Source organism: Varanus komodoensis, unplaced genomic scaffold (genome assembly GCF_004798865.1).
Source record: "Varanus komodoensis strain SLA01 unplaced genomic scaffold, ASM479886v1 scaffold32, whole genome shotgun sequence".
In the NCBI taxonomy this organism is placed as follows: domain Eukaryota; kingdom Metazoa; phylum Chordata; class Lepidosauria; order Squamata; family Varanidae; genus Varanus; species Varanus komodoensis.
In genome coordinates this window covers 16,726,167-16,752,654 of record NW_025335798.1, presented here as the reverse complement: position 1 = coordinate 16,752,654, position 26,488 = coordinate 16,726,167, and the positions used below count along the sequence as shown (strand labels likewise).

The 26,488-nt window shown below is 39.1% G+C and overlaps 1 protein-coding gene across 1 annotated transcript in view; it reads left to right on the top strand.

Annotated features, from left to right (window-relative positions):
* TMEM163 (transmembrane protein 163) overlaps nucleotides 1-26,488 on the top strand; it is an 82,946-nt gene that overhangs the window by 27,331 nt on the left and 29,127 nt on the right. Inside the window, exons 3-4 of the mRNA XM_044438191.1 lie at nucleotides 19,390-19,433; nucleotides 21,357-21,448. Coding sequence (XP_044294126.1) covers nucleotides 19,390-19,433; nucleotides 21,357-21,448 — 136 coding nt within the window. The remainder of the gene's footprint in view (nucleotides 1-19,389; nucleotides 19,434-21,356; nucleotides 21,449-26,488) is intronic.

Below are 26,488 nucleotides of genomic sequence, written 5' to 3'. Positions count from 1 at the left end.
TGAAATTGCTGATTTGCCCCTGTGTTGTGTGGAGATTCTGTTTACAGCAGACAACAATCCAGACTTGGATCAATTAATGGAATAGTCTGACAAAAGGCTTCGAATGTCAACCATCTGCATCAAAATTGGAATTAACAACTGAAGTTCTAGAATGAGTAGTAAAAGTCCATGAGCAAAGAATAATTTTGCCTTCTAGACAATTATACAGAAATGCATAATTACTACTATTTTGTCTTACAGCGTACAGCAGGAATTTTAGACATGTGGAATAACGAAATGGGATTCTCTTATCAGTTATTGATGCTTCTCTTGTCTTAAGATGTTTATATCTTGTCATCTTCATCAAGTAAAGATTTTTGTTTGGTACCTGATAGTTACAAAATAATTTTCCTCAAGGGCTGTGCAACAGCTAGTAAGGTGTAATTGCTACCTAAACTCAGAACAACCAGTTACGCAGCTACCAGTGTGTAAATCTGGCAAACACGGCTTGCTTTGGAGTCAACATGGCACTGGAGGAACAAGCAGAACAGCAGATAGTCCACATACTTGATACCAAAAGGGTTAAGGAGCTTGTTTTTTTCTATGATAAGGGGAGGATGTGGCATATGGGGCAGAGCCAGGACAGGGCTAGGAGGAGCAAAGAATGCGATATTTTATATTTTGTGAGTTGTTAAATCTACTATGACTTGCACTGTTTTAATTGTGTAGCGTGCTGTGAGCTGCCCAAAGAGCCTTATGGCTAATGGGGACAGCATGCAAGTCAAATATATATAGTTCTGCTGCATGTCATTTTGATGCATGGCAAGAAGTTATGCTGCTACAGATCTGGATAGTGGATACATTTGCTATTTAGACAAGTTCTTGATCCACCTGGAATGCAGTGCTGATTGAACTGCATTTTCTGAACATTCCTGGAGCCAGCCTGTGCAGCATATAGCACACTTGCCTTGAGGGAATTTAACCGTCTTCACATTAACACCACAGCAGAAACCAGAAGGCAGGCAGAAATAAAAAGGAAGGAACCTACTTGCAAAGGACAGGAAGGAACTATGCACAAACATATCCTTGATTAACATATTCTCCTGAAAGTTATTTCTGGATTTCTTTGCAATAGTTAATACCTGCTCTTGCATGCTGACTTTTATTGTGGAATCCACTGGAGAAGGGGGACACCTGCAGTGGCTTGACAAAAGTTATAGTGGTGCAATTAGGATATTGTACACCTTGGACTATGATAGGCCCCCTTTAAATGGCCATGTTATTACTCCTTACTCCTCCACCTCTGCCCCTAAACATATTGAGTGATGTAATCAGATCCTATGCATACTTACTCCAAAGAGCATCTTACTGTGTTCAGTAAAGCTCAAGTTGATTTTTCCCTATTCTCTTGGAACTAGGTTTCTCCAGTATAACACTGCTTCCATATTAATTTATAGGGGAAACACTTATTGTGAGTGTGAGACTAGAAGAGAGAGATAATACAAAGGGAGGGCAATATTGGGTTATGAATCATCTAATTTCTGGTAATTGAACTTGGGATAGTGTTCCAGATCTGTTTGGGGAACTTCTGTATTGTCTCTTTACACAATGGCATATTCTCTGTGAAGATCTTAGACCAAACAGTAAAGGCTTTTGCTCTTCTCTTCTCTTCTCTTCTCTTCTCTTCTCTTCTCTTCTCTTCTCTAGGGCTGGTTACTGCCTTACAATAGATGGTATGGGGAGAAGTGTTTCTAATTGGAAAGCTGAACAAAAACTAAGCCTAATTAAAACTATACCTGCATTAGCATTGTCCCCTACCTAATTAGCCATAGACCTATATACTATTCCTAACCACAGGAATATCCTAAAGATCACATGGGTTAGATTTTCAGGAACCTACAGCATGAACCTATGAAAAATACAGCACTGTGGGTTCAGTGGAGCTTGTTTCCAAACTCACACAAGCTTACGGCCCTTGCTGATAAAAGGCGACCAGCATTCACACTGCAGGAGCAAAGCATTCAGTGGCGTGGGAATCTCTGCCCATTCCTCTGCAGAGCAAGGGGGAAGGTGGGGCAGGCTGGCTGTCCAGCACAAGAGAAACCATCCAGGCACAGCCACTGTCACCCAGAACTGCAGCCTCGGGTCTCTTTGCCAAGCAGCAGGGCCCACTGTCCTTGCTGTCACTCTGTTACCACTGTTTCTCTTCTCTCTTTTTAAACGCTTGAGTCCTTGCAGGGCTGGCCTCTGTTTCCCTCCTCTAGCTGATGTGGCAGGAAAGTTTTCTGGGACTGGTACGCACTCAAGAGCAAGCTACAGCATTAGAGTGATTAATAATTTTATTTCAATGCAATTAAAAACATTTCAAGCCCCCCTCTGGGTTGCATAGGTAATAAAAGCCCTGGGGTAACCATGGTTGGGATCCCTATGCATATTTAGCTCACAATCCCCACTGTAGGATTAAGAACGTGTCAAATATTGACTTCAGTTCTTTGTATTTTTTCCTCAGATAATAGCTTTTCAGTGGGGGAGGAGTGATTTAGATAGGAAAAACTGCATGAAAAGGAAAGGGTTTTGTTCAAGATTCAACTTGGAGATAGTATCACTGCTGTGAAATAAAAAATCCGGCCAGATTTCCCATGTAACCTGTAGTTTGACCTCAGAGTTCACAGTGTATTAGGTGCAAAAGGGAGAATTGTGAGTTACAATATGAGGTCATAGTGCATTGGGTGTCCATTGGAGAAAATTGCCAGGTGAAACAACTTCTAAAGAAAAAATCCATATTTCAGACTGAACTAGACTAAGTGTGCAATTTCATTTTTGTCCCGTAACTGAATTAATTAGATAAAATCTAATCAGAAAACACCTAGTATATACTCTGGATCTTAATGGTCATTTCAGTAGAGGTATGACTAAGTGTGTGTCTGATAAAGAATGTTAGAGTAATGAATTGAAGGGGTGAGAGTCCCTTAATTGTAGGATAGAGCAGAAGAAGAAAAAGAATAGTTGCAATACAATTTTTCTGAAATATGTCAAAGGGATTTTTGTATCATACTATTTCAACCCTTAAGGAAGGATATTGGGTCATTGGAGCTCAATAATACTGCCTATTCTCTAATGTGGCTTAGGGGAAATATGCTTTCCACTCTAGCTTGCCTTCCTTTGGAGTGAGTAAAGTCATGGTGGTACGCCTGTCCCCACTTTAATCTGTAAGTGTGTTAATGTTGCTGTACATAAATTCTACTGATATGTGATTCCATCACGCATTGGCTACATAAACACATATGACCTGGCGGATCCAGTTGTTATTTGTACACTGGTTGCATCACTGCAGTGTGTCTTAGATCTGGAGTGGAGTGTGTGTATGGCCTTTCTGGAGTGTCCACAGCTGAAAGGAACAGGCTTCACACCAAAAACAGATTCTACCTCTGTAGTCAGACTAAGATTACCCAAGGGTGGTATTTAGCAACTTGTGTCAGATGGTTTCACCAGCCCTATAGTAGTCAGAATATAAACAGGCAATCTTAAAATGCAGTGAGGAGGATCAAGCTCAAGCAGCAACATGCAGTTGGCATGGTGAAAAGTCAAGAGAGCTCCAAGCTGCTCCATGTGGAGCAACCTGACCCAGCCGTTTAGGTTTCTCTGAGCCTTTTGTCCCTTAAGAGCAGGAGAATAGATGCAGAGCTTTCCCAGGTTCCTTCTAGCAAGCAGTAGCAGCAGGCCTTCCTTCCAAAACTGGATCTGCCTGGACTTAAGTGGTGGTTTGGAAGAGGGGCCCCTGTAGAACTGCCACCAAGATACTTATTTTAAGTTTGGCCTGAAGACTCTTGCTATCCTGAACAGTTCTAGGGACCCAGTGGTAATATGTAGATGTGCAGTTTAACTGCATATAGTTTTGCAATAGAGTAGGTGTCGGGACATTTTCTTTTGCTTTCAAATATGTAGCAAGGTGATAGAATTGATAGAAAAGGGGGCTTTTAAATGTTCCTTTTTCCTGAATCATTAACAGTTGGATATTAATTTTGATTCCCTGCAAGTTGAGTGAAGATATTAATTTAGATGACTAGGAATTTCTTAGTATAAATGTGATTAATGGCAGAGTTGAAGTGTTTAGATTATTTTAATTTTAACAGTACTAAATTATATAAGGCACACAGGTTGACGTCAAGCAGCTTTTTATTATAGCACACTAATGGAGTTTAGGATGCTGTGGCTGTTTTGGTGGCTCTGTGGCACAGTTAGCCAGACATAAGCATGCCTAGCTAAAAAGCCGTGTGGGGTCACTAGTGCAAGGAATCTGAAGCCTGATGCTGACTCAGCTGCTGCATGAGCCACAGGGACGAGGCATGAACGGAGCTACAGGCAGAATCAGACCAGAAGACGACAAGTCTTTGAAGACTCCAGACAGGTTTGCTGGCTGGTTATAAAGATATGCTTCATGTATCACAGTGAAGGAAGTGTATAGTATGCTTGATGTTTGCAATTGCATCATTTGCCAGATTAGACTATTGCAATCTTTAGTTCTCAAGTTGTATAGAACTACAGATCCCAGCATCCTTCACAACTGGCAATGCTGGTCAGATATTATGAGACTTATAGTCCAACAATACTATAGTCCAACGGCTTGGGTCCTGGTTACCTGAAGGAGCGCTTACATCCATATTTGCCCAGTCGCCCCCTGAGATCGGCGGGAGAGGCCCTTCTCCGGGAGCCCTCCGTGAGAGAAATTAGGAGGGTGGCTACTCGGAGAAGGGCTTTCTCAGCGGTGGCGCCTAAGTTATGGAATGCGCTCCCCAGAGAGGTCCGCCTGGCGCCGTCGTTATTTGTTTTTCGGCGCCAGGCTAAGACCTTTTTATTTAAGCAACATTTTAAATGCTAAATACAATTGAATCTTATCTGGCCAGGGCGGCTTATTTTATAATGTGTGTTTTAATTAAGATTATTTTATATGGATTTTAACTTGTTTTATCTATGTTGTAAGCCGCCCCGAGGCTTCGGCGAATGGGGCGGCATAAAAATGTTTTAATAAATAAATAAATAAATAAATAAATAAATAAATAAACAATAGCTGGAGGCCCAAGTTTGAGAAAGGATGCTCTAAGTGGATCAACCTCCCTCTTCTAACTTTGCCCCAAAGCATCTTTTCCTTGCCTTCCGAGGAACTAATGTAGCCATTAAAAAGATGCTCTATGTCCAGTCAGTCAGTGAGGTGAGTAATGCATACTGGCATAGAAGAAACAGTGCTACCAGTTGTCTCCTCTCTCATCACTGAGATCTGGGAATAGAATCAGGAAGCAGCCTGCTCTAGGGGAGGTAATGGCTCTTGCTTCAATTTTGCTCCAAGAACCTGAGCAGAGCTAGACTTTTACAAGCAGCCCTACTTTGATCTCTATGGTGCTGGTGTTTCAGAAGCCCTTGTGTGTGTGCACCTCCCCTTCTGAGGTTAGATGCCTCTGGCTGGCTATTAGAGATGATATGTTTGCAGTGATTGGACCCAGACTATGGAATTCCTTCACTAGGCATGTGCTCCTGACACCTTCTGTATTTTCTTTTAGATACCAAGGAAACTCTCATATTTTTCAGACTTTTAATAATGCTTTTTAACTATTTTCTGCTGTTGGTTTTAATGTTTGATTGGTCTTGCCTAGCCATTGCTTTGGTACGGCCAGCAGTGTATTACAAAGGTTCATTCACTCATCAGATTAGGTGATCAGCACTGCTAAGATATTTGGTGGAAAAGCCAACATGCTGTAACTCTATAGAACTTAAACTTGCCTGGTTTGGAATTATAGTACCTGTGAAAGTGAAGTATACCTGTGAAACGTTAAAACCTGTAGTTTATTTTGAGCTAAAGAACTCTTAAGATATCATCCCTTTGCTTTGTGTCAGCTGTCATTGCTTTATCTGAAAAACAAGCAAGAAGTTGAAGGCAACACTATCATCTATAGTTCGGTGACCTAATTCTTTATATTTCCCATGTACAGGCTGAGTACCACAGCTTATGTAGCTGAAGTGATATCTCTTATGTGCAAAAGGGGTGGGTATTAGGGGTGGGTTTGGGAAAAGGCCAAGATTTTCAGAAAAACAGAAAATCTCCCGGACCCATTCAAAGGAGAGAAAAACAAACACCAGTCTGATAAGGGCTGAGTGTGTTCTAGAGCCATGAAATGTTGACTAGTTGGAAGCAGTGAAATAGAAAAGCATGTAGGAGTAGAAGGAAATATAATGGAAGAGGAACAATGAGTGCTTCACACAAGTGCTTTCCACTGCAGTATTTTGTTGCAGGTCTCAGTGGTTTTATACTAATAATGCCTGGAAGGTTTTCGCATGCCTGAACTATCATACTAAATAAATTGAAATACAGCGGTGCCTAGTGATCAAGCACCATTGATAGAATGGAATTCCTTTTCCTTCCACAACCAGCAGTGCTCCCATATTTACTTCAAAGAGCTGGGAGAAAAAGAGAAGAATTTCTCTTGTATGAACTGAAGCCCACTCATGTAACGCTAATGTAGCCTTCATATAAATTCATCCAACCCTGCAGAGTCCAGGCATTTTTAATAATTTACATGCTAAATATTTCATTTTCTTGGACATCAATTTATTTTTATATATTTAATTTCTCATCCTTTGTGTATAGTTTAGCATATCAGGGCCACCCATTTCACTATTTCTAGTTGTTGCCACTTTCTTCAATAGTTATATCTTACTTGGACTTTGACTGCACTTCCAATTTTTAATGAATTTAGTTCTAGCAATTGTAAAAGAACATGAAATGTCTATTTGTGCACAGGAACTACATCTTGCCCACAGTTTAATAATCCACATAATTAGATTTGGTGCTTTATTGACCATTTACAGAAACTTTACTTCCCAAAACTTTATTCCTGTTTGACATTCTATCACATAAATACTTGATTACTTCTGACAAATCCAACAACATTTCTCTCTCCCTTTCTATATATTTGATTCAGTTTTGTTGCAATTTTCTCTCCTTTGTAGCCAATGTAAAGAAAAAGCTTTGGGAAACCAAGAAGTCCCAACACTTTCTAAGCTGTGTATTCATAAGTCTTTTAACATAAGTTCCTATCTTTTTACCATTTTACTATCATGCGATTTTGATAATGCTTTATTTCTTTCAGCTTCACCATTTCAATTCAGTGTCTTCTTGAAATAAGATATATCTTTGCCTGTTTCTGTCTCATGAAAGTATTTATCCAGCCTGTGTCCCAGCACCTCACATGCAGTCAAATGGCTTATGAATGCACCTCTGAGGGCCATGGAGCCAAACTGTGGGAGGTGACTCATGCCGTCGTCATTTATCTGCTTCTCCATATTTACTCATATCTGTCCATGTGCCAGGTAGAAGAAGGTGCCTCTACCGATGGTGGGAATCAAGTGCTTTTAACTATATCAAAATGCACACACACGCACTTCAAGAAAAGGGTAGTAATTTGATTCAGTATAGGCCTCTTTGAACTCTACTATTCTATGACTTTATAAGTGCGGTTTGATTTATCATGTTTTGAGATAATTGTGCTAATTTTATGTAATTTTTCTTTTAATAGGCTAATGTTTAGTTTATCCTACTTCATTATTTTGGATGTGATGGTGTAAGATCAATCCAATAGCATACTGATTTGTTTGAATCTGATTTTATGATTATGTCCTTGTCAAAAGAACATGTTTGCGTTACAGCATATGAAATACAACTATTGGTTGGGTATTCTAATATAATTCTTATTAGCAGCTTAATGAGATTACAACATTCTTCAGGAGACTTATGTTTCTAGAGGTTATACGGTTGCTGCTTAAATGTTGAACTGACAACCATCCACTGCTCTAAATGTGTACAGAAATTTTTGCATAGTAGTTGCTTTCAATAAAGTCCGAGAAGATACCCCAGTATGTGTCTAAAAACAGAACACAGATTTGAAAGAGGGGTCATGAAGTGTTTCTCATATGGATAAAGTATATTTTCCTCAGAGTCAAAGGATTCTTACTTGTGACAGACTGGCAAATGTTGATGGCCAGCAAGGATGATCCATGACACCTGAATCAGACTTGGAACTAGCAGTCAGGTATGTGTTTTTAGAATGATAGTGCAATTCATGTGTAGAAAGAGGTAAGAATTATATGGCCAATTTCCCTTTCATACAATTACAAAGAGCAAAATGGTTAATGCCAAAACTCTGTTCTGAGAGAGGGTGTCTTATATTGAAACTGCTGGCTATTCCCCATAAACCTTTCTAAATGGTGATAACAGTGGATTTGATTGTTACACAAAGAGCTTCTGTTATCACACTCAAACTGAAGAAATCAGCAAGCTGCATTATCTGCCACACAATCTCATCCATACAGAATATGAGTTATCCTCAGCCTTAGAAACAGTACTGGCATGGTAATTAAAGAGGGCAAAGAATTAGGAGCTGCTGTCCTCATGAACAAATTGGACTACACATGAAGGAAGAGAAAGACATTCCAGTTCCATGTTTTGCAGATCTCTATCAACAGAGCCTGCTGACAAATACCAGAAAGAACTTTGCTGAAGGAATTTCCTGTAGATGTTCAGGATTGCAACTGTAGACACGCATTTTAGGAGCCTTGACAAGGCATCTTCTGTCTTGTAACCAAAATGCAGAAGCCAGGCAACCCAGCTTTTGACAAACAGACCAGCTCTAGTTAAGAAAACAAATGTACATAATTCTGATAACCATGTTCAAAACCTAGTGTGTGGTGGTAGGTAAGAGAGTATCACTGTTGTCGTTCTGGTAATTTTTGCAATTACCTTAGAATTATGGATGGGAGAACTACTCATACAGCTATTGGTTCTGCTCCTACTCAGTTTTTTTTTAAAAAAGGTTTATCAAATATTGTAATATGTGGTCTGAATTGTGGTGGATTGAAAGCCACATGATCAGGGAAAAGAGAGGAGAAATTATTTACCAGTAGATTTCTTAGCATGCACTGGGATACTTTAGTCCTTGTGTTCATGGAATGGTTAGAGGGAGAGGATGATAAACCTACCCTCTGCCTGGTTTATAGTGCAGGTAACATCTACCAGCTGTTCTGCAGCCACTGTCACTTGGGTTGATCCTATTGCTAGACATGATGGCATTGTCAGTACTAGGCAGGAAATTTTATGTTGTGCTAAAGGAAGCCTTGGAAATCAGGCCTAGGGGCCACATCTGGCCTTGCTGGGATTCCTGTGTGGCCCTCCAGGGTTCGCCTGACTCTGCCCCTTTTCTACCAACCCCAACCATTGGGTGTTTTCCCAACTTGTGTAGTTTTTCCTTCCTGAAAAGTTGAAATGCCTTACCCTTAGGGGGGTAATTCTTTCATTATCCACACACTTTATCATTTTATTTTCAATAGTTAGATATTGCTTCACATATAAACATATTCTGGAACAACCCTGCTCAATTAAAGCAGGATTTTTTTAAAGCAGTAGGTCAACCAAATAAAGCTTCCTGAAAAAAGAGGTGCCAGAGACAACACCATGTTGGTGCCTGCCTGGCTTCCCCAGACAGGGAGCTTCAGGCGTAAAGACGAAGGGAGTTCCTTTGTCAGCAGCAGTGCTTGCAACTGGAATGCCACCCCTGAGAGCTTCTCCGAAACGGAATTTGGGCCTCTGGCTGAAAGAGGTTCTTCACTCCTACACCAAAGAGTGGCGGGCTTTATTGTTTAATCATTTAGGCTGAGTTGGTAGCAGGGTGATGTTTTTTCTGCCTGAAGTATCAATGTATCTTGGGCTGCCTCGTTATGAAACAGAGTTGTACTGTGTTAAGGATGGCATTGTGGATTTCAATCCTTTGTCATCTGACATGCAGAGTTTTCTCTCCCACTCCTCACCCTCACAGATCAGTTTTTCTGATTTTTAATTTATACATGACAAAAAAAATCCTGTAAGTTGCATGCATGTTTGTGCTACTTAGAATAGACTCTTTGCTGTGAATGGAATTCAAGCTAGACAAATATTTGATACAATCCTATCTGTCTGCTTTAAAATGACTGGGAACATTGATATAGGTACTCTATACTTTGCTTTTACAAGAAAAATCCCCACCAAATATTTAGAATTTTTAGTGTGAATTTATATGTGTAAAATGTATGTATGTAAAATGTGCAGAAAGGATATTGCAGACAAAGTGCAAAATTGTGGTATTGTGTCTCTTCTATTTGCATCCAATACATGAATTGATGTATAACAACAAAGATAAGATTGATTAAAATTCTGTACCATTTAAGTAAGCTATGCTTTTCACAGATATCATATGTTTGATATCTCTTTGACAATAAGTAGAGTAAGAATGCAATAGCCGTGCTGCTCTGAATATTTAGGAAATCAAGCAATCCTTAGAAAACAAACATTTTCCTTCCTATGAAATAACAGTGAAGAACTAATGTGGTTCACTCAAGCATGCAGTTCTGAATGTGCTTTAAGGATTATTGATGATAATTATTGACTGGGGCTGTGCTTGCATCATGTTCACATGCAAATCATGCAATTATAGCTATGTGTGCATAATTTCTCATAATGTAGAACTATAGTAAAAACATCTAAGATGTCAACTTTTGTTAAATAGTTTTAAAACATTACAAAGTAATCATATTAGCTAACATTAAAGATGGTTATTCTTGCAGTTAGACCACTGCTTTGCAGTCTAGACCACTGCTTTATAGGATAGGGGTAGCAAGGAAAATGGGAATTTGCATAGTAGTGATTAAAAAAAATACATTTAAAGCAATTGCAGGACCCTTCCTTTTCTTCTTGGAGCAGACACTCTGTGCAGGCAGTGTCAAACTCTACTTCATTGATTTTTTCCTGATATAATGTTGCTCCCTCTGCCAAAAAAAGGCCCATTATTCTGTAGTTGAATAAGTTATACAGGCTCATGTATTATGCACTGTTTCTTAGAGGAATAATTACTGATTCAGGTAAGAAGGAGCTCTAGTTCAGAAAAATGATTTAGGGGACAAAGATAACTTTATTTTCACAGCACTGCTGTACTGATCAAAACTGGAGCTCACAGTAGCGCTCTCTCTCTCTCTCTCTCTCTCTCTCTCTCTCTCTCTCTCTCTCTCTGTGTGTGTGTGTGTGTGTGTGTGTGTGTGTGTGTGTGTGTGTTTGTACACATTGATAGGCCAATAGGTAGGTAGATACATATATGTAGTTATTACAAAAAATAACCAGGAGATGCAGTTGCTTGTGCTAAAATCTGTCATAACCCATGCAAATCCTGTAATAGTGTGGATAGTGCCATTTAACTGGGTTTTGTAGCATGGCCTTTTTATAAGCCAGTGTTTTAATCATTTAAAGTCCAGGCTCCCAAGCTAAATCATATGGCTGGAAATTATAGAAATGGTAGTTCTGATATAGCCATGTTCTTTTTCAGGTAAAATGCCCAAATAACCTAACTAATGTTCTTCAGTCTAGTTCTTGTTTTTGATCAATGACAGCAAATGGAACTAAATTAACTGAAATGCTGATATATCCACTTTGACTTCAGAGAACTGGTGACAGCAACACTGTACCATTCAGCATCCACTGGTATAATAGTTTCAAATATATCCTTTTCAAAAACTAAAATCTTAGTATGTATAACCAGCATACTATTGAAAGATTGTCAACTGTATTCACATGTAGATCTGAATTGGAAATGTGCAGCTCAAACATTCATGGATATTTACAATAAAAACACAAAAGATATTTCCCTTTAAGAGCATGTTCTAGGATAAGCACATAATGAGCATGGCTTCTGATTCCCCCCGACCCCTAGAGTAACTTTCCTCCTCATAATTGGCACACTATAAAGCCCTTAAATTTTTTTCCCTCCAGTTTCAAAAGTGGCTAGCCATGCCAAAAGGGAGGAAAGGTATGGCTCGAAACTGTGGATATATGGGATAATGGAATTTAATTATGTGATTCTCTGCATTGGGATCTTAGCCGTGGTTCCAATTGAAATGTTTTGCTTTGACATTCTCAGTATGATGCATCGATAGCTTACTTGAGTAAACAGTAATGGCCACCAAAAACGCAGGCATGCAAAACTGTTCGGCTGCCTAGGAACACTACTAATCAATACTGTCTTTGCTTTATACATTCACAACTGATAAGCATGTTAGGGCCTTGGGAACCTATAATTTGAATATTCAAATAAAACTTAATGTCATATAATCCATTTAATGTGCTAATGAATTATTAATACCTTAAGCTGGGACTAATTGCTTTCCCCAGTGTGGTGAAGGCCTTTGTTTGGAGGCAAAAAGCCCCGGTCTTGGATGTAACCGCTGGCATCCCAGTTAATTCAGTGCTATACGGAAAAAAAAGGGCTCATTAATTGAACTTCAGCTCGAGAAAAAACAAAGGCTGATTCTGTGATTGCAAACCAACATTAAATATAGTTATTAGATGCCAAATTCTATTTTGTGGGCAGGCATGGGAATCACAAAGGCCAAGTATGGCTGGTCTGTGTTAACTGCTTCGGAATGTGTGTATATATCAGACAAATAAGGCCACCTATTCCAGGAATAGTTTTTTTTTAAATAATTGGTCCTGAAGATGGTTCTCTCCTCAAGAAGGAATTCTCCCTCGGGTTTAGGGAGAAGTGTAAGATCGCCTGTTACAGTAGAACTAGGGTTTGTATGAATATATTTGGAAATAATTATTTCTGCCTAAAAGGTCCTCCAAAATTATATATCACTCTTAAAACAATTAAATAGTGGCTGTGTGTGGCTATTTAATGTTTTGCAGCGCATATTTATTGTGGCAGTCTCTTAATCGCTGTGACACTTATAAATATTTGTATGTAATTGTTAAGCCAGCAAGTACATTGGGACAAAGTACAATGACAATCTCTTACTAAATAAATTTTTCTTGGGGAAATTTTCTACCCATCAGGAAAGTCAGAAAATGGGAACAACTTCCTGTGGAAGGGGAGGGCTTTCCATCACTGGATCCATTCAAAATGAGACTGGACAGCGATCTGAGGGGATGTTTTCACCTGTATTCCTGCACTGAGCACTCAGTGGCCCCTTCCAACTCTGTGGCTCTGCTCTTGTAGCCTGTTCTTCTCTTCAACCTTATTATACTCATGGATGGTATTGGTTAGTTCATTCAGTATGCCAGAATATTAAAAATGCTTGTAAATAGTATAGAATTAAAAGGAGGGGAAAAGAAAAATCAATCCAACTTCAAAGTGCTGTGCTTGCATCACAACTGTTAATTATTAATGATAAAATCTGTCATAACTATAATAACAGTATTTCAAGAGAAGTTTATATTGATTGGCACAGGGACATAATTAGCACTGTTTTAAAGGGAGCAACTGATGCTTTATTTTTTTAAACACAGTTTCATTTCCCATGACCTGTAGCATTGCAAAGCAAAGTCCTATGATGAACATACTCTTAAGTCATACTATTTGGGAACTGAACAACTTGGACCTTTCTTGGTAGAAACAAATTACCCATGGCCTCTGAAAAGTGAGGGTAGTCAAGTACACTTTGCAAGGAAACAATATCTCACTGCCTCTATTCAGTATACTTCTTGCTACGCAGTGGACGTATTAAGATAGCCTGCCTCCAGAGGCTGATGGATCTAGGTGGTTTTCAGAGGGCTCTTGTGGGATTTCTGGCTGATACAACCAGTACTGCTGATTCAGTACTGCTGAATCCCTGTTCCCTCTCTGACATAGAATGAATCCAGGTGTTTCATATGATTGTTCCCGCACATCTTCTCTGTACTGCCTGCACCCTGTGTGGCTCCGTGGTGTACCCCAGACATTGAAACCAAACAGGAGGCAGTTCGAGAGAAAATGAAAGAAAACTCCTAGTGGATGCAACCAAGCCACCATTTCTAGTGGAAAGGTATAATATAAATGTAATAAATAAAATTTGAAATATATATATTAGAGAGCTATCCTTACATTAATCAGGGATAAGATGAGGTCCATACTACACAATACTATGGCAAGTGTACTTGTTTTTATGCGGCTTGGCCAACATCTCCCAAGCTGTCACCCTCCCAGTGTTTGGATGTCAAGTCCAATTGGCTCCAGCCAACATGGCCAATGGTCACAAATGCTAGGAGTTCTTTAGGGAACCAGGTTGGAAAAGGCTGGTTGGCTTGTTTACCTATAAATTGGTGGAGTGGAGTCTAACTTTTACAGCACAGGCTAAAAGGACGCGCCAATTATTTCCCATGCCCCTTGTGATTTCAGATTGTGTGACTGCACATGCCCCTTGTCCTTTGTAATAATATCTTCTGCACTTTTAACTTGGTCCTCCAGTATGTCATTTGAAATCCCCTCTCAGTTTTCTGTCTTGTCTTCCCATGCTCTGTTATTGCTGTTTTTGTCCAGCCTCATGGTTGATTGAATCAGGTTATGAGAAAAATGCTTGTAATAACTGCTTATAGGATGATTAACTTAGGATGTGCAGGGAAAGGCTTGACTCCTTTATCTATGTTCACCTTTCATTTGTAAGAACTAGATCAATTCCAGCCTTCACATGATTTGTGGAGGGATATGAATATCAAACCAGGTTGTCTCTGTGAAATACAGTTAAGGAAAAATGTAAATTGAAGTTTTCTAAGGGGAATACAGTCACACACATAAATTTACTTGTAGGCTGGTCCCACAATTTAGCATATAGATGTATTTGTTGTATGTTTCTTGTAACATAGATAAGAAGTTTCTCATAGAAAGCTTAGAGGGACAGCCCAGCCAGGAAGAATTAATTGTCTCCTCTCATCAATATGAACTATTTGGATGTTTTTATGAAGACAATTACTTTTAAGAATTCTGTAATTGCCATTTGAACATGCTTTGGGACACTTTTGATTCCAAATGGCAGGTGAAAAATTCCAAATTTCCCAAAAGGTGCGAAAAATGTAGTCAAGGAAACATTCTAGTTTATTAAAGGTTTGCTACATTTTCTCCTGTTGATGTGGCTCTCCAGGACTGGGGGATTGGGCAGATTGGCAGGGATTGGCCCCACTGAGCCCTTGGGCCTTTGCAGCTGCCCAGCTTTGCTGACCCCTGGCACTGGCCTCTCTGTTTAGTAGACCAATGTTGCAAATACTTGTTTAATATTGCCCACTGTTTTCAGGACTTACGTGCTGAGAGAGATGGCCTCATATCATACATGCAGCAAATACAAACTGCTCTTTATCATTTGTTGTTGTGGTAAAGCATCCAGAACAGTACTAATCCCTACATGGGCAGGACAATGTAATTTTTGCTTTGTTCAAGTTTGGGGTTTCTTTGTAAGTCTCTTTTGAAGTGACTATGGCATCAGTTCCTGAGTATATCCTGCAAATGCATTATTCTTCAGAGAGGCTTCTTTAGAAAATATTAAGACTAAGAACAATCTGTAGCTGACACAAGATGTTTAAGTATTCCCTCTACTGTGCTGCTAAATCTGGTTAAATCTCTTTAAAGTTATGAACTTTTCCATATCTTATACATGCTTCTGTAACAGTGGCCCTTCTTGCTATAGAAGACTTAACATTACTGGGGTATTTTTATGCAGTAAAAATGGGATATTTTAGGCAGCTTTTGCAGAGACAATAGCAATGAATTAGCTCTTTTCGAAAAGCCTGCTGCTGCTTCGAGTATTTTGTCCACAGGAGGTGATTTCCAATAAGCAATTCACATGTGTTCTTTGTACCCTGAACCTTTTATCTGTAGGGCTTTATGAAATTCTAAGTCCTATATTAGCTGCACTCTTTCCAAAAAGCCTTCATAAAGAATTCCAAGCACCAGTCTATCTCTAATGTACTCCTTTTTTAAATCGGCAAACTCAAGTGCTCATTTTCTTAATACAAATCCCTAACAAATGATCAAACTGTTTCTTCAGCCCACTGAGTCCTTTGATAAAAACAGGGCCTCTACAACTCACATTCCCCTTGAGGTTCCACTGAAAGTCAAATATGGCCAGAACATCACCATAGCTGAGTTTATGTCCCTCTGCAGAAGAGGTAATCCATTGAAAAATATTGTGGGCTACCCTCACCAAGCATAGAGGAGTCAAGTTAATTGCACTATTATTTTACCTTCCTAAGAATGTGTGAATTTAAGGCTTGACTTCTGAAACTGCGTCATGGAAAGCTTAGAGCAAGAATTGACCCTCCACACATTCTGGCTTATAACCCTCCTCAGTGCAAGCCAGTATAGTCAATAGTGAAGGATCATGGGATTGTGACCAAAAGGTCTAGAGGGCTGCAAATGACCTCCACCCCTATCTTAGAGGTCCCACCAGTCAGGATGCTGGACAAGAACTTTTTCTTCAAGAATAAAGGAGGAAAAATATAAACTAGTATGGAAATGGTACTCAAGCCTGGTAAAATTGAATTATATGGATAGTAAATATACAAATTTATGTTGGAGATGTGGTTGGGGAGTGGGTACATATTTCCCTAGGTGGTGGTGGTGGGAATGTGAATATATTATGAATTTTTGGAAAGAGCTTTTTAAAAGAAAGTAAAATATTGAGTTTAAACATTGTAAGTAAATCCTGGAATCACATTATAGTCAATATTTGATAGAGAACCATGGAGATGGAATATTAAAGAATTAATAACCAACTTATTAACAGCTGCAAGATTAATTATAGCAAAGAATTGGAAAGTAAAAAATTATCCGTGAATTATTGGTACAGAGAATTTTGGAATATAGATATAACAATAACTTGTGATATTAATGTGAAAATAATAATTTTGATGATATCTGGGGCCCATTTACTGAGGATTTATTAATGAAAGGGAAAGGATTTGAAGCTTTAGAAGACTCTTTGCAATTTTGGAAGTGGGACAGAGCCCCTTGATTAAGCATGTATCCAATCGTATCCGATGTATGTAAATAATTCAGCATGTACATCCATTGTATCTGATGATGGGATGTACTGCTTTTGTTATGCTTTAGTACAATTTCAATTGCATGTTTTTCTTTAAGTTGTATTGTATAATTTTATATATTAAAAAAAGAACTTTAACAAGAATGGAATGGCCTGTGTGGGTTTTTGCCAGCATCACTTGCAAGGCTAAAATGAGGATTGGGGATATCCGACTACACGCACCACTGCATGTCTGGCTCAGACACCCTCATGCACCCAGCAAGAAGGTCTGTAGAGAGGCATGTAAGTATGTTTGGCCTCTCATGCTTACACATCTGCTGCAATCAAGAGCCCTGATAAGGCAGGATTTCCAAAACTGTGTGTGTGTGTTTGTTTATTTATTAGGGTATTTCTAACCTGTCCAATACAAAATGTTTCTGGGTGGTTTACAGAATAATAGATATCCAATAATAACAAGATGAAACAATAAAAAAGATAATACAGATCAGACCATGTTTGAACTATGCTTGCATGTTCAGCCCAGTGCATTGACAGGTAGTCCTTCCTGTTCAGTGCACAAAGGTATCTGAGGTAGCCAGTGTTGTGTCCCAGGTTTCCTCCTTTGTACTTCCAAAATGACAGAGACAAAAGCTCATTATTCCCCAGTGCACTTTCAGTATGCACAAGCAAGAAAGAATGAGTCTCTGAGCATGCACAGTGTGGTTTGTTGAACCCAATCTAACAACGGCTTCCCAACATTCTCTTTTTGAGTTGCCGTGGGCCTCATCCCTCTGGGATGTTCCTTTTGAAGGCAGGCAAACTTCTTACCTGTCCATCGCCCTTGTAGTTGGATACCCACCTCTCCTGGCATTGTGCCATGGGGTCAAGAGTCATACCAGGCTAGCTGGTTGCAGGAGTTCTCCCATGCCCCCTCCCTGCAGTTGCAAATCCTGACCATTCTCAATGTCGGCCTGAACACCTGGGGAGGGTGCCCTTGAGAGAAGCCCCTCTGCTTCTTCCATGTCAGTGTCTGAGAATTCTGGTTCCCAGGGCCCTTCCTCCTCTGACGAGTATGCATCTGCCTGACCTTGGAATACACACCAAGAATTATAGCCTCTTTCATTCCCAGCAGCTAGATGGAAGTGTTCTAATTTCTTATTATGAACTAACTGCTTAGTTCTGCTCACTGTATTCTGCAATTCATTCTGTGGTGCCTAGTAAATGTTTCCAGTTCCTGTTCCTGCCACTTTCCCCTCCTTGCTCACTTTGGTGTTTGCAAGAAATTAAGTTTCTCAGTGGTAGCTTTTATTTGAGCAATAGAGAAGACTACAGTGTTGTGTCATTATGGTGCCGTGTATTGTTGCAGTGGTTCAAAAGTGCGTACCCTGTCTTGTTTTGATGACACAGTGACTTTTATGCAAGTATGATGAAGATTTCATTAACCACCAGTTCTTTCAATTTGCCAAAGAGTGCTCTAATTAGGACTTGTGTTAGCCCCATAGAAAACAGCAGTGATAAAACTGCCTTCAACAATTCCTTAGCCACTGCACTGGGAATTATGCAGCCTCTGATACTGAAATTCACATATATAGCCATCATGACTAGCTATTGATAGCCTTATCTTCCGTGGATTGGTCTAATCTGTAATTAAAATACTATGTATTTTAGATTTTACAGTTTAGTGTTGCCTATAAGGACTGAGTCAGCCTTTATATATTCTATGTAATATTTTCTGTACTGCTTATTTTTGTTTCTTTTGTATAATGTTTATTCTTTTATCATGTGTTCTGCCCAGAGGATTTTTTATGGAATGGGTTAAAAATACATGAAATTTTAAAAGGTAATGCTGTCCGTATTGTGCAGCAAATTAACTATTAGCACAGTGCAGCTACATTTGACCCTTGCATCTGCATCAATTTTAAAGCTGTGACAATTCAATTACATCAATTTAAAACTGTAATAAGACAGTGAGAGAGCAATCCTATGTTTTCTATGGAACTGTTCCAGGGTGCAAATGACAGGATAGTTCCTTCAGTCTTATTCCATATTCTGAGCCCAGATCAAGAGCAGCTTGAATATAAATATTTATCCTGGGGGGACATATTACCATATAGCCTCAACCAGGGTGCCAACTCAATAAAAGAATACTTCAGTGTTTAAATCCTTCAGGTATTTACTATTTTTAAAATTCTGATGTACTAGTTCTGTTAATTCTGTAAAGTGCTTTGGGTGGATAAAAAATACTTGTAAGCTGCTTTGTACTATGTAGGTTGCTGCACCAGAGAGAGAAGGAAGTGAACACTTGGGAAGAAATTGAGCATCGAAGTTTCAAGAAAAGGAAAACTTAGGGCATTGTTACACTAACTTCCATGAATACTTGTCTTCTGTTTAAGACTTATTTCCTAAAAAATACTTATTATGTAGATTAGTTCTTCCTCTGGTTTACAGATTATCTGTGTAGCACCCATTACTATTAATGCTGGGATATGGATGTGTTTTTATTTTCTTCAAGCTTCATGTTTTCTCTACTTCAATAAAAAAAAAAGATCAAAAAAAGTTTCTCTTTTCTTTCAGCTGTCTCTGTAATGAGGTACAGTGCATCATCATTTGGATTTGCAGTAAGTAATCTCATAACCTAAATGTATATTGTGTACTCTCTGATCAGATCACCATATTTATTCTCCACAAATATTATGAAGAATTGAAAACTTTTAATTGAAGGGAGGAATGACAAGTGAAGTTATACTAGCGATTTCTTGCGCTAGAAGAGTAACTGTTTTATTTAATATCAAATGGTTTAAGTATTGAAATGGCTTAAGTATTAAAGTGATTTAAGTATTAAAACATGAATATATAACATCTTCTCCAATGTTGTCCAGTGCCTGTTGCATTGTCCAAAACAACAGACAATGCAGTGGTTTAATGCTGATAGCTTTAAAAAGGATTTAGCCAGGAGAACTAACTTAGATTCCATGTGTGGAATTATAATACCTCTGAATACCAGATTCTGAAAATAAATATGAGAATCCTCCATAGTGTGACCATGGTAAATGTCTGAGCTGGAAATCAGACATACTGCGTCTCAGTGGTTTTGCACCTGCTTGGCAGGTTGGCTCCAGAAGGTGGTGCTTGGAGAATATTGTGTGACCTCATGGATAGTCTTGTGTAGGATTCTGCATAGGTTTGGTTTTGTTCTTCATGCTAGTCAACATCTACATAAAACTATTGAGTTGGGTCATCCTGAATTTTGGAGAGCATTGTTATTAGTACGACGATGGCATGCAACTCTCTTTATCCTTTTCACCTTCACCAGATGGGGCTGTGGATGTGCTGGAGTATTGCCTGACTGTGGCAATGAAATTGATGGGGGCTTATAAACAGAAACGCAGTCCTGGCTGGGGGATATGCAGTTAGCAGATGGGTCTTCTGGTCAGATTGAGTGTACTCGACCTGTTCTGGGTGGGATTGTTCCCTGACCCCACTGGGGGTTCCCTGCAGCCATTTTGTCATTTGAGGGTCAGGTGACTTTGGTGGCATGGAGTGCTTTCAACCCGCTTCAGTTGGTGGCCCAGCTACACTCTTATCAGAACAGGGGTAACTTGGCTTTGCTATCTATGCTCTGGTATCATCTGAGTTAGGCTACTGTAAAGTGCTTTATGCGGGGCTGTCTGTGAAGATGGCCACTCCATTTGCAGCTTGGGCAAAGGTTTGGTGGCCAGATTGGGAACAGCATCAAGAAGGTCGGGACTGATTCTGGCCCACTCGCATTGGCTAACTGTACCTTTCTGAGCATGATGGATGGTTCTGGCTTGGACATTTAAAGCTTTGTGTGGCTTGGGACTGCATTACCTGGCCGTGTGCCTCCCCCATCACAAACCTTCCTGTATACTACATCTAATGCATTCCTCCAAGTGCTCCCTGTGAGGAAGGCTGAGGATGTGGCAACAAGGGAGAGAGCCTTCTCAGTGTTGGCTCCTCAATTGCGGAACATTTCCCCAACAAAGCCCACATGGCAGCAACACAGTTATCTTTTTGGAGCCTGGTTAAGGGTTGTCTCTTCTCTCAGGCATTAGGCAGCACATGAGGAATTTTAAATTCAGGTCCTGGATTATTCTTACCAATTATTAAAAAGTTGTTTAGATATATGCACTTGTGTGTTGTCTGTTTAAATAACTGTATGTAAATCGGTTTCTATACCATTTTAATGCATTTTTAGTGATTTTTAATCTTTGTGAACTTCTCAGAAAACTGGCTATTTGGTTGTATAGAAATTGAATGAATGAATGTATATATGTACATAAGCATTACAGCAGAAAGAGGGTTGTGTGGGGGAAAGGAAGAGTAAAAAAAAATGTTTTCTTCACTGACAGAATATGGTCCACACTGGGATTTTATTTGTTTGCAGAATTCATTTTAAGCAATGCTGGGCCATGCTTTTATTCAATTGATTTATACCAAGTGAATCCACGCGTACCTAGCATAATTAGCAATACATTGATTTAAATATAGCTGCAAATCAAATGTGTATGTATTTTTTACAGTTTGATGCCACTTTGGATGTGCTGTCATCAGTGATAGTTCTCTGGCGCTACAGCAATGCAGCAGCTGTACATTCAGCACACAGAGAATACATGTGAGTACTTCTGGCTATATTTAACTCTTATTGAATTTCACACAGATCCATTTTTCTCCCCAGAGGCATTTTTCTCTGTGGATCTTTCTTCCCTGCTGCAACTTCTAATAGCCTGTACTGAGGTTCTTAGTACTCTGCCTTTCCTAGCACCAGACAAATTTAAAACCACAATATATAATAAAATTCCTTTGAGGAAAGATGGGTAAAAATCTTTGCTGAGTCATTTTTTTTCTTTGCAGATTTTTAATGATGCTTTTTCTTTAGTTTGAATGTCTCACTGCTTGGATAGACTGCTGCTTTATGTACCACAGTGAATGACCTTGGAAGCAAACAAAGGAAAGCAAAACACATGTAAAGCTGTTGCTATCCAATCAGCAGTGGTTCTTTGATCTGATTCTTCCCTTTCAGACACATTTAGCTGAATGTGATCTATTGTGTTAGGCTCCAGGTCAATGTACAGTTATTTTCCCTGGTCATTTTCATTATGGAAACCTCTCAAACTGGTTTTGGTTTTTGTGCTTTCAAAATTCCACCTGAAAATTGTACTGTGATTATTATAAATGTAAAAGAAATTCTTTGAATAACTGCAAATGTATAAAAAACAGGCATTGTTTCTCACCTCCCTTCAGTTACAACCTTCTTTGGGTGTCTTGTCACACCATGGTAGTTCTATTGCTTACTGACTGAGGATAAAGACTGCTGTCTTCTGTGTATTTTTACCCACTGCAGGGCAGGACCGTCTTAACAGCATTATGGGCCCGGGCAATGCAGTGTACTGGGGCCCGTATGACAACTACAACTACTGTTAATTTTGGAAGTTTTCCGATTTTCCAAGGGTTAACATACACAGATTAGCATGGGACCCAGGGGCAAGTGCCCATCAGGCCCATGTGTTAAGCCCTGCTGCAGGAGACCCTTTCCTGTGGTGTATAGCTGCATTAATGCCCTTCTGATCCGCGTATGTATGCTTTGGTGACACGCAGGGCAGAGAAGTATGTGTATGTCCTATGCTGATTAAATAACTGTGATAAATCAGAAGCATGGAACAGACATTGCTCACAGAAAGCAAGGGCCAACAAGAATATGTCAGAGGTTGTGCAATGGGTCATAATCCCAATGTTTCATCCTAGCTAATACATCTTGGTGTTTAATTGATGATTATTTTTGCTCTGGGAACTGACTTTTGAGATGCCTGTGACCTCCCTGTGCTCAGGGGACAAATGGTAGATCCATCACTTAGAACTGGGTACTTGATGGAGGTTGCTAAGGTTAGCAATGACCACTAGCAATGGTGGCCATACATTATCTCCAGTGTCAGATGTAGTACCACCTCTCAGTGCAATGCATGAATTTCCTCTTCATTTTAGAATATCGGGGCAGGGACTTTAGTGTGGCTGTGTAAATTTGGGAAGATAAATAGTAGCAGACAAAGGCTTTACTATAACTGGGGCCATATACCCTTCAGGTCAGATAAGGATAATGCTTATATTTTTCGACGTTCTGTAGCAATTTGGGACAAACAGCAAGAGAGTGAGTGCAGATTCATGTGACCTGGACTCAGAAAGCCCCCTTTTTATTCTCTCATCACCATGGCTCTGTTGCAAATCAGGAATTTATTTATTGCACTTCTACACTGCCATATAGCTGAAACCCTCTGGGCAGTTCACACATCTGCTATTTGCAATTAAAGGAAACCTCCTATTGGTATCAATGGGGCGTCTTCTCTGATTGTATCCAGCAGGTGTCAGGTGCCCAGATTTGGGAAAGATTTAAATACCTCCTAACATACAAAATGGCCAATACAATGATATGAATTAAAAATATCAATGTGAAAATTAAAGGCATGAATAGTGTCCCTTTGCCAAGAATGGCATGTACATTCTTTGTTCTCCCATTCACTGACATGGTGCTGTCAAACTAAACATTGAATAATCGTCTGAAAAAGAGTACAGAAGAATTAATTTAATATTGTCAAATAATTTTGTAGTTATACTGGAATTGGAAAATTAATTTACATCAGTATCATGAATTAAATGAATTTGAAATGTCTTGATAAACACTAAGATGTATGCAAGATACTATGGCAGTGAGGTATTTTAGTACATATGAGCACAGTGACCATCTGTTCATTGCTTGCAGCTAAATGCAGGTTTGTATATCAAAGGACATAATAATAAAAGTTGAATTTATAATAGCATGTATGTAAACATAATATATTGCTTTCTTCTACAATTAAGGCAATGGTGCTTTTTCTATAGTTCTCTTTAGTACATTAGGATTTTAACTTGGCATTAGTGTTTGTGCATTTTCACACTTTGTCTCATATTAAAATATATAATCAGTCATAATTTACAAATGTATTGCTCCTAAAATAGACATGGAGTACTTGAAATGACAGGTACTGGTGGAAACGTCACCCTAACTTCATGATAAAAATGGTCTCAGGTTGATAAGCTAAATGTTCCTGTAAAAAAGCATCAAAAAGTTTAATTTTATTCCCAGAAACTTCAGTGGGAATAATGGGTTGTTATCAAACTTTGGGCCAACTCAGATATAACGGTGGCTTCTGGTGCAAATTTTGGGTTAATTCAGTCATGAATTAAGGGAATGTAAGCTGTATTGGAGCTGTTTACAGTGCCCTTCAACAAGCTTTCAACACAGAAAGTTGTTTCTGTGACAGCTGAACAAGGTAAATTGGGCTGCTCATGGGTTAAACAATCCCAAGTTAATCCGAGAACAAGGCATCAGTTCACTGGGTTTGTCTAACTCACAAGCAACCCCAGGTTCTCCTGTCTGTACCTCACAGGATCAATATTCCATTCACTTTAAAAACTGCCCTGCCAATATTTTTTTGTTAAATATCAGTGGGTTTATTCCATTCTGGCTCACATGGAGCCTGTAGAGGCTAAATTTGTCCCAAAATATAATGCTATACTTGGCAAATGTTTTCTACACTGCCAACTCATCCACATATTGAAACTAACCTAAACTGAGTATCCATCTGAAATAATTGCATTTTCAGGATGTCAGCTTCTTTGAAACTTTGTACATAGAAAGTTTATATATATAATTTAGGGTTATGATACAAAGTTAATAAGATGTGTGGACTTATTAGCTGCACTATACTACCGCCACGTGTAGGTGTTATGGACTTGTCATCTGATGGCCAAATAAGAAAAAAAAAGATTTACACAAATTCCTATTTCTATTTATAGTGAGTGGACAAAAACCCTTCATCTTACCACAATGCAGTCTAGCAAAAAGCACCGTTACTGAACTTGCAAACATAGGATTCGCAAACATATTTGAGAGTTTTTCTCCTAAAATAAGCTGAAGGTCTAAACTCATACCCCTCACTGATTCTTTTTCAAGTATCATAGAAACATTTATAGTCCCAGTACATTTCATCCACAGGTTGCCAAAATTTAGATCCCCAGCTAAGATAAATACAACAATATACAAAAATATATTTTCCTTGAACAATAAATATTTTGCAGCAAATGTCAATGAATGGACAAATTCTACCCCAAGTTTAAACACTATTGATTGCAGTGGGATGCTTAATGCACGTGCTTAATTGTTATGGGGGGATTTTGAGTGATAGCATTTTAGCTCCTGCTCTGTAATCTGAACTGTCTGGTTTTGCTATAATAATAAAAGTACTTCTGTTTCAAAAAGAAAACAAAATCTGTTCTTCTGGTAGTTTTGACAGGCTTCAAGGTAACAGCAAGCTAACAAAGCCTACCAGCTAGTAATTTGACTGATGCTGACAATCTTGTTTTATTCAGCATAGTGTCATCACAGTTCAGTGATTATTCTAATTAACTTTGCAGGGAGCTGCTACAATTGGTTTCAATTCCACACAAAAGACATCTTGCTAACTATAGTATATGAGCAGAGGAAGGCAACATGATAGCTGTGTATTGGCAAGTTTAAGTGAAAACATTTGTGCAGATTGTATTTCCATGCATCACTAATTTTTTCTTAATCCCTAATTCTGTTGCCACACCTCTGATCCTCTCAGAGCAGACTGAATTGAGAGTAGTAATTACCAGGGGCTTTATTATATACCCAGTTAGACATAGTGCTGTCACTACATTCCATTTGCTGAAAAGCCAGCGGGATGATAATTAGACAGGGAGATATCCTGTAGTGGATGTTTAACAGAAACTAAATTATAGAAACTACATCAAGCTCTTCAGTTAGAATAGAAACAAATGTACACTAGCATGGCATTTGGAACAAAACAAGGCCGTGTGCTGATGTGAACCGCAGAGTAGTTAACATTATTTACAGAACTAACCGGGGATGAATAAGCACTGCTGATAACAGAGCCTGAGGCTCAGTTCCCAAAGAGAAGCTGACAACTACTTGCATGCATGACTGTATTTCTGCATTCTTAACAGTATTCCATACAGCCAGAGTACCTTCTGTTCAGCTGGTGGTGCATACTGCAGATGCAAAAGAAGTAGCACTTGAAGTAACCCTAGAAAGCAGAAATACTCATTTCTGGAATGGGATGGCTTGGGCAAGTTCCCTTCTCTGAACTCTGCTGATACGGCCATTCAGAAAAGAAGTGTTTTTGTTCATTTCATATTGCTTCCTTCTAGGTTCCCATTGTGCTAACGTTCGGTTGCATGCAGGTAGGATTAAATGCTGCCACTGTGGACTGATGGGAACAGAGACCTACTTGTATGGATAGGGAACCCTCAGAAAGGGAGACGGAGTCCAGCACCACATGGGAATGGAAGTCATGGCTTTGCTTTTGGTCTCAATTCGTTAGTGTTCTGTTCACATAGATAGAAAACATAGTTTTGAATGATATCCTAATTCTAACCAAATCTGATCCTAATCTAATGCTCACCTCGGCCATTTCCTACTGAATGATTTATACGGGTATTTCTGACCTTGGGCTGCCACAGGGGTTTGAGAAAGAGAAGATACCATTTGACTACTGTAGTGACCATAACAGTGCGTGGATGGATGCTGTAAGATAAAAGCCGCAAGCCAAGCACAGAGCCAGAAACGGCCAATGGCTGA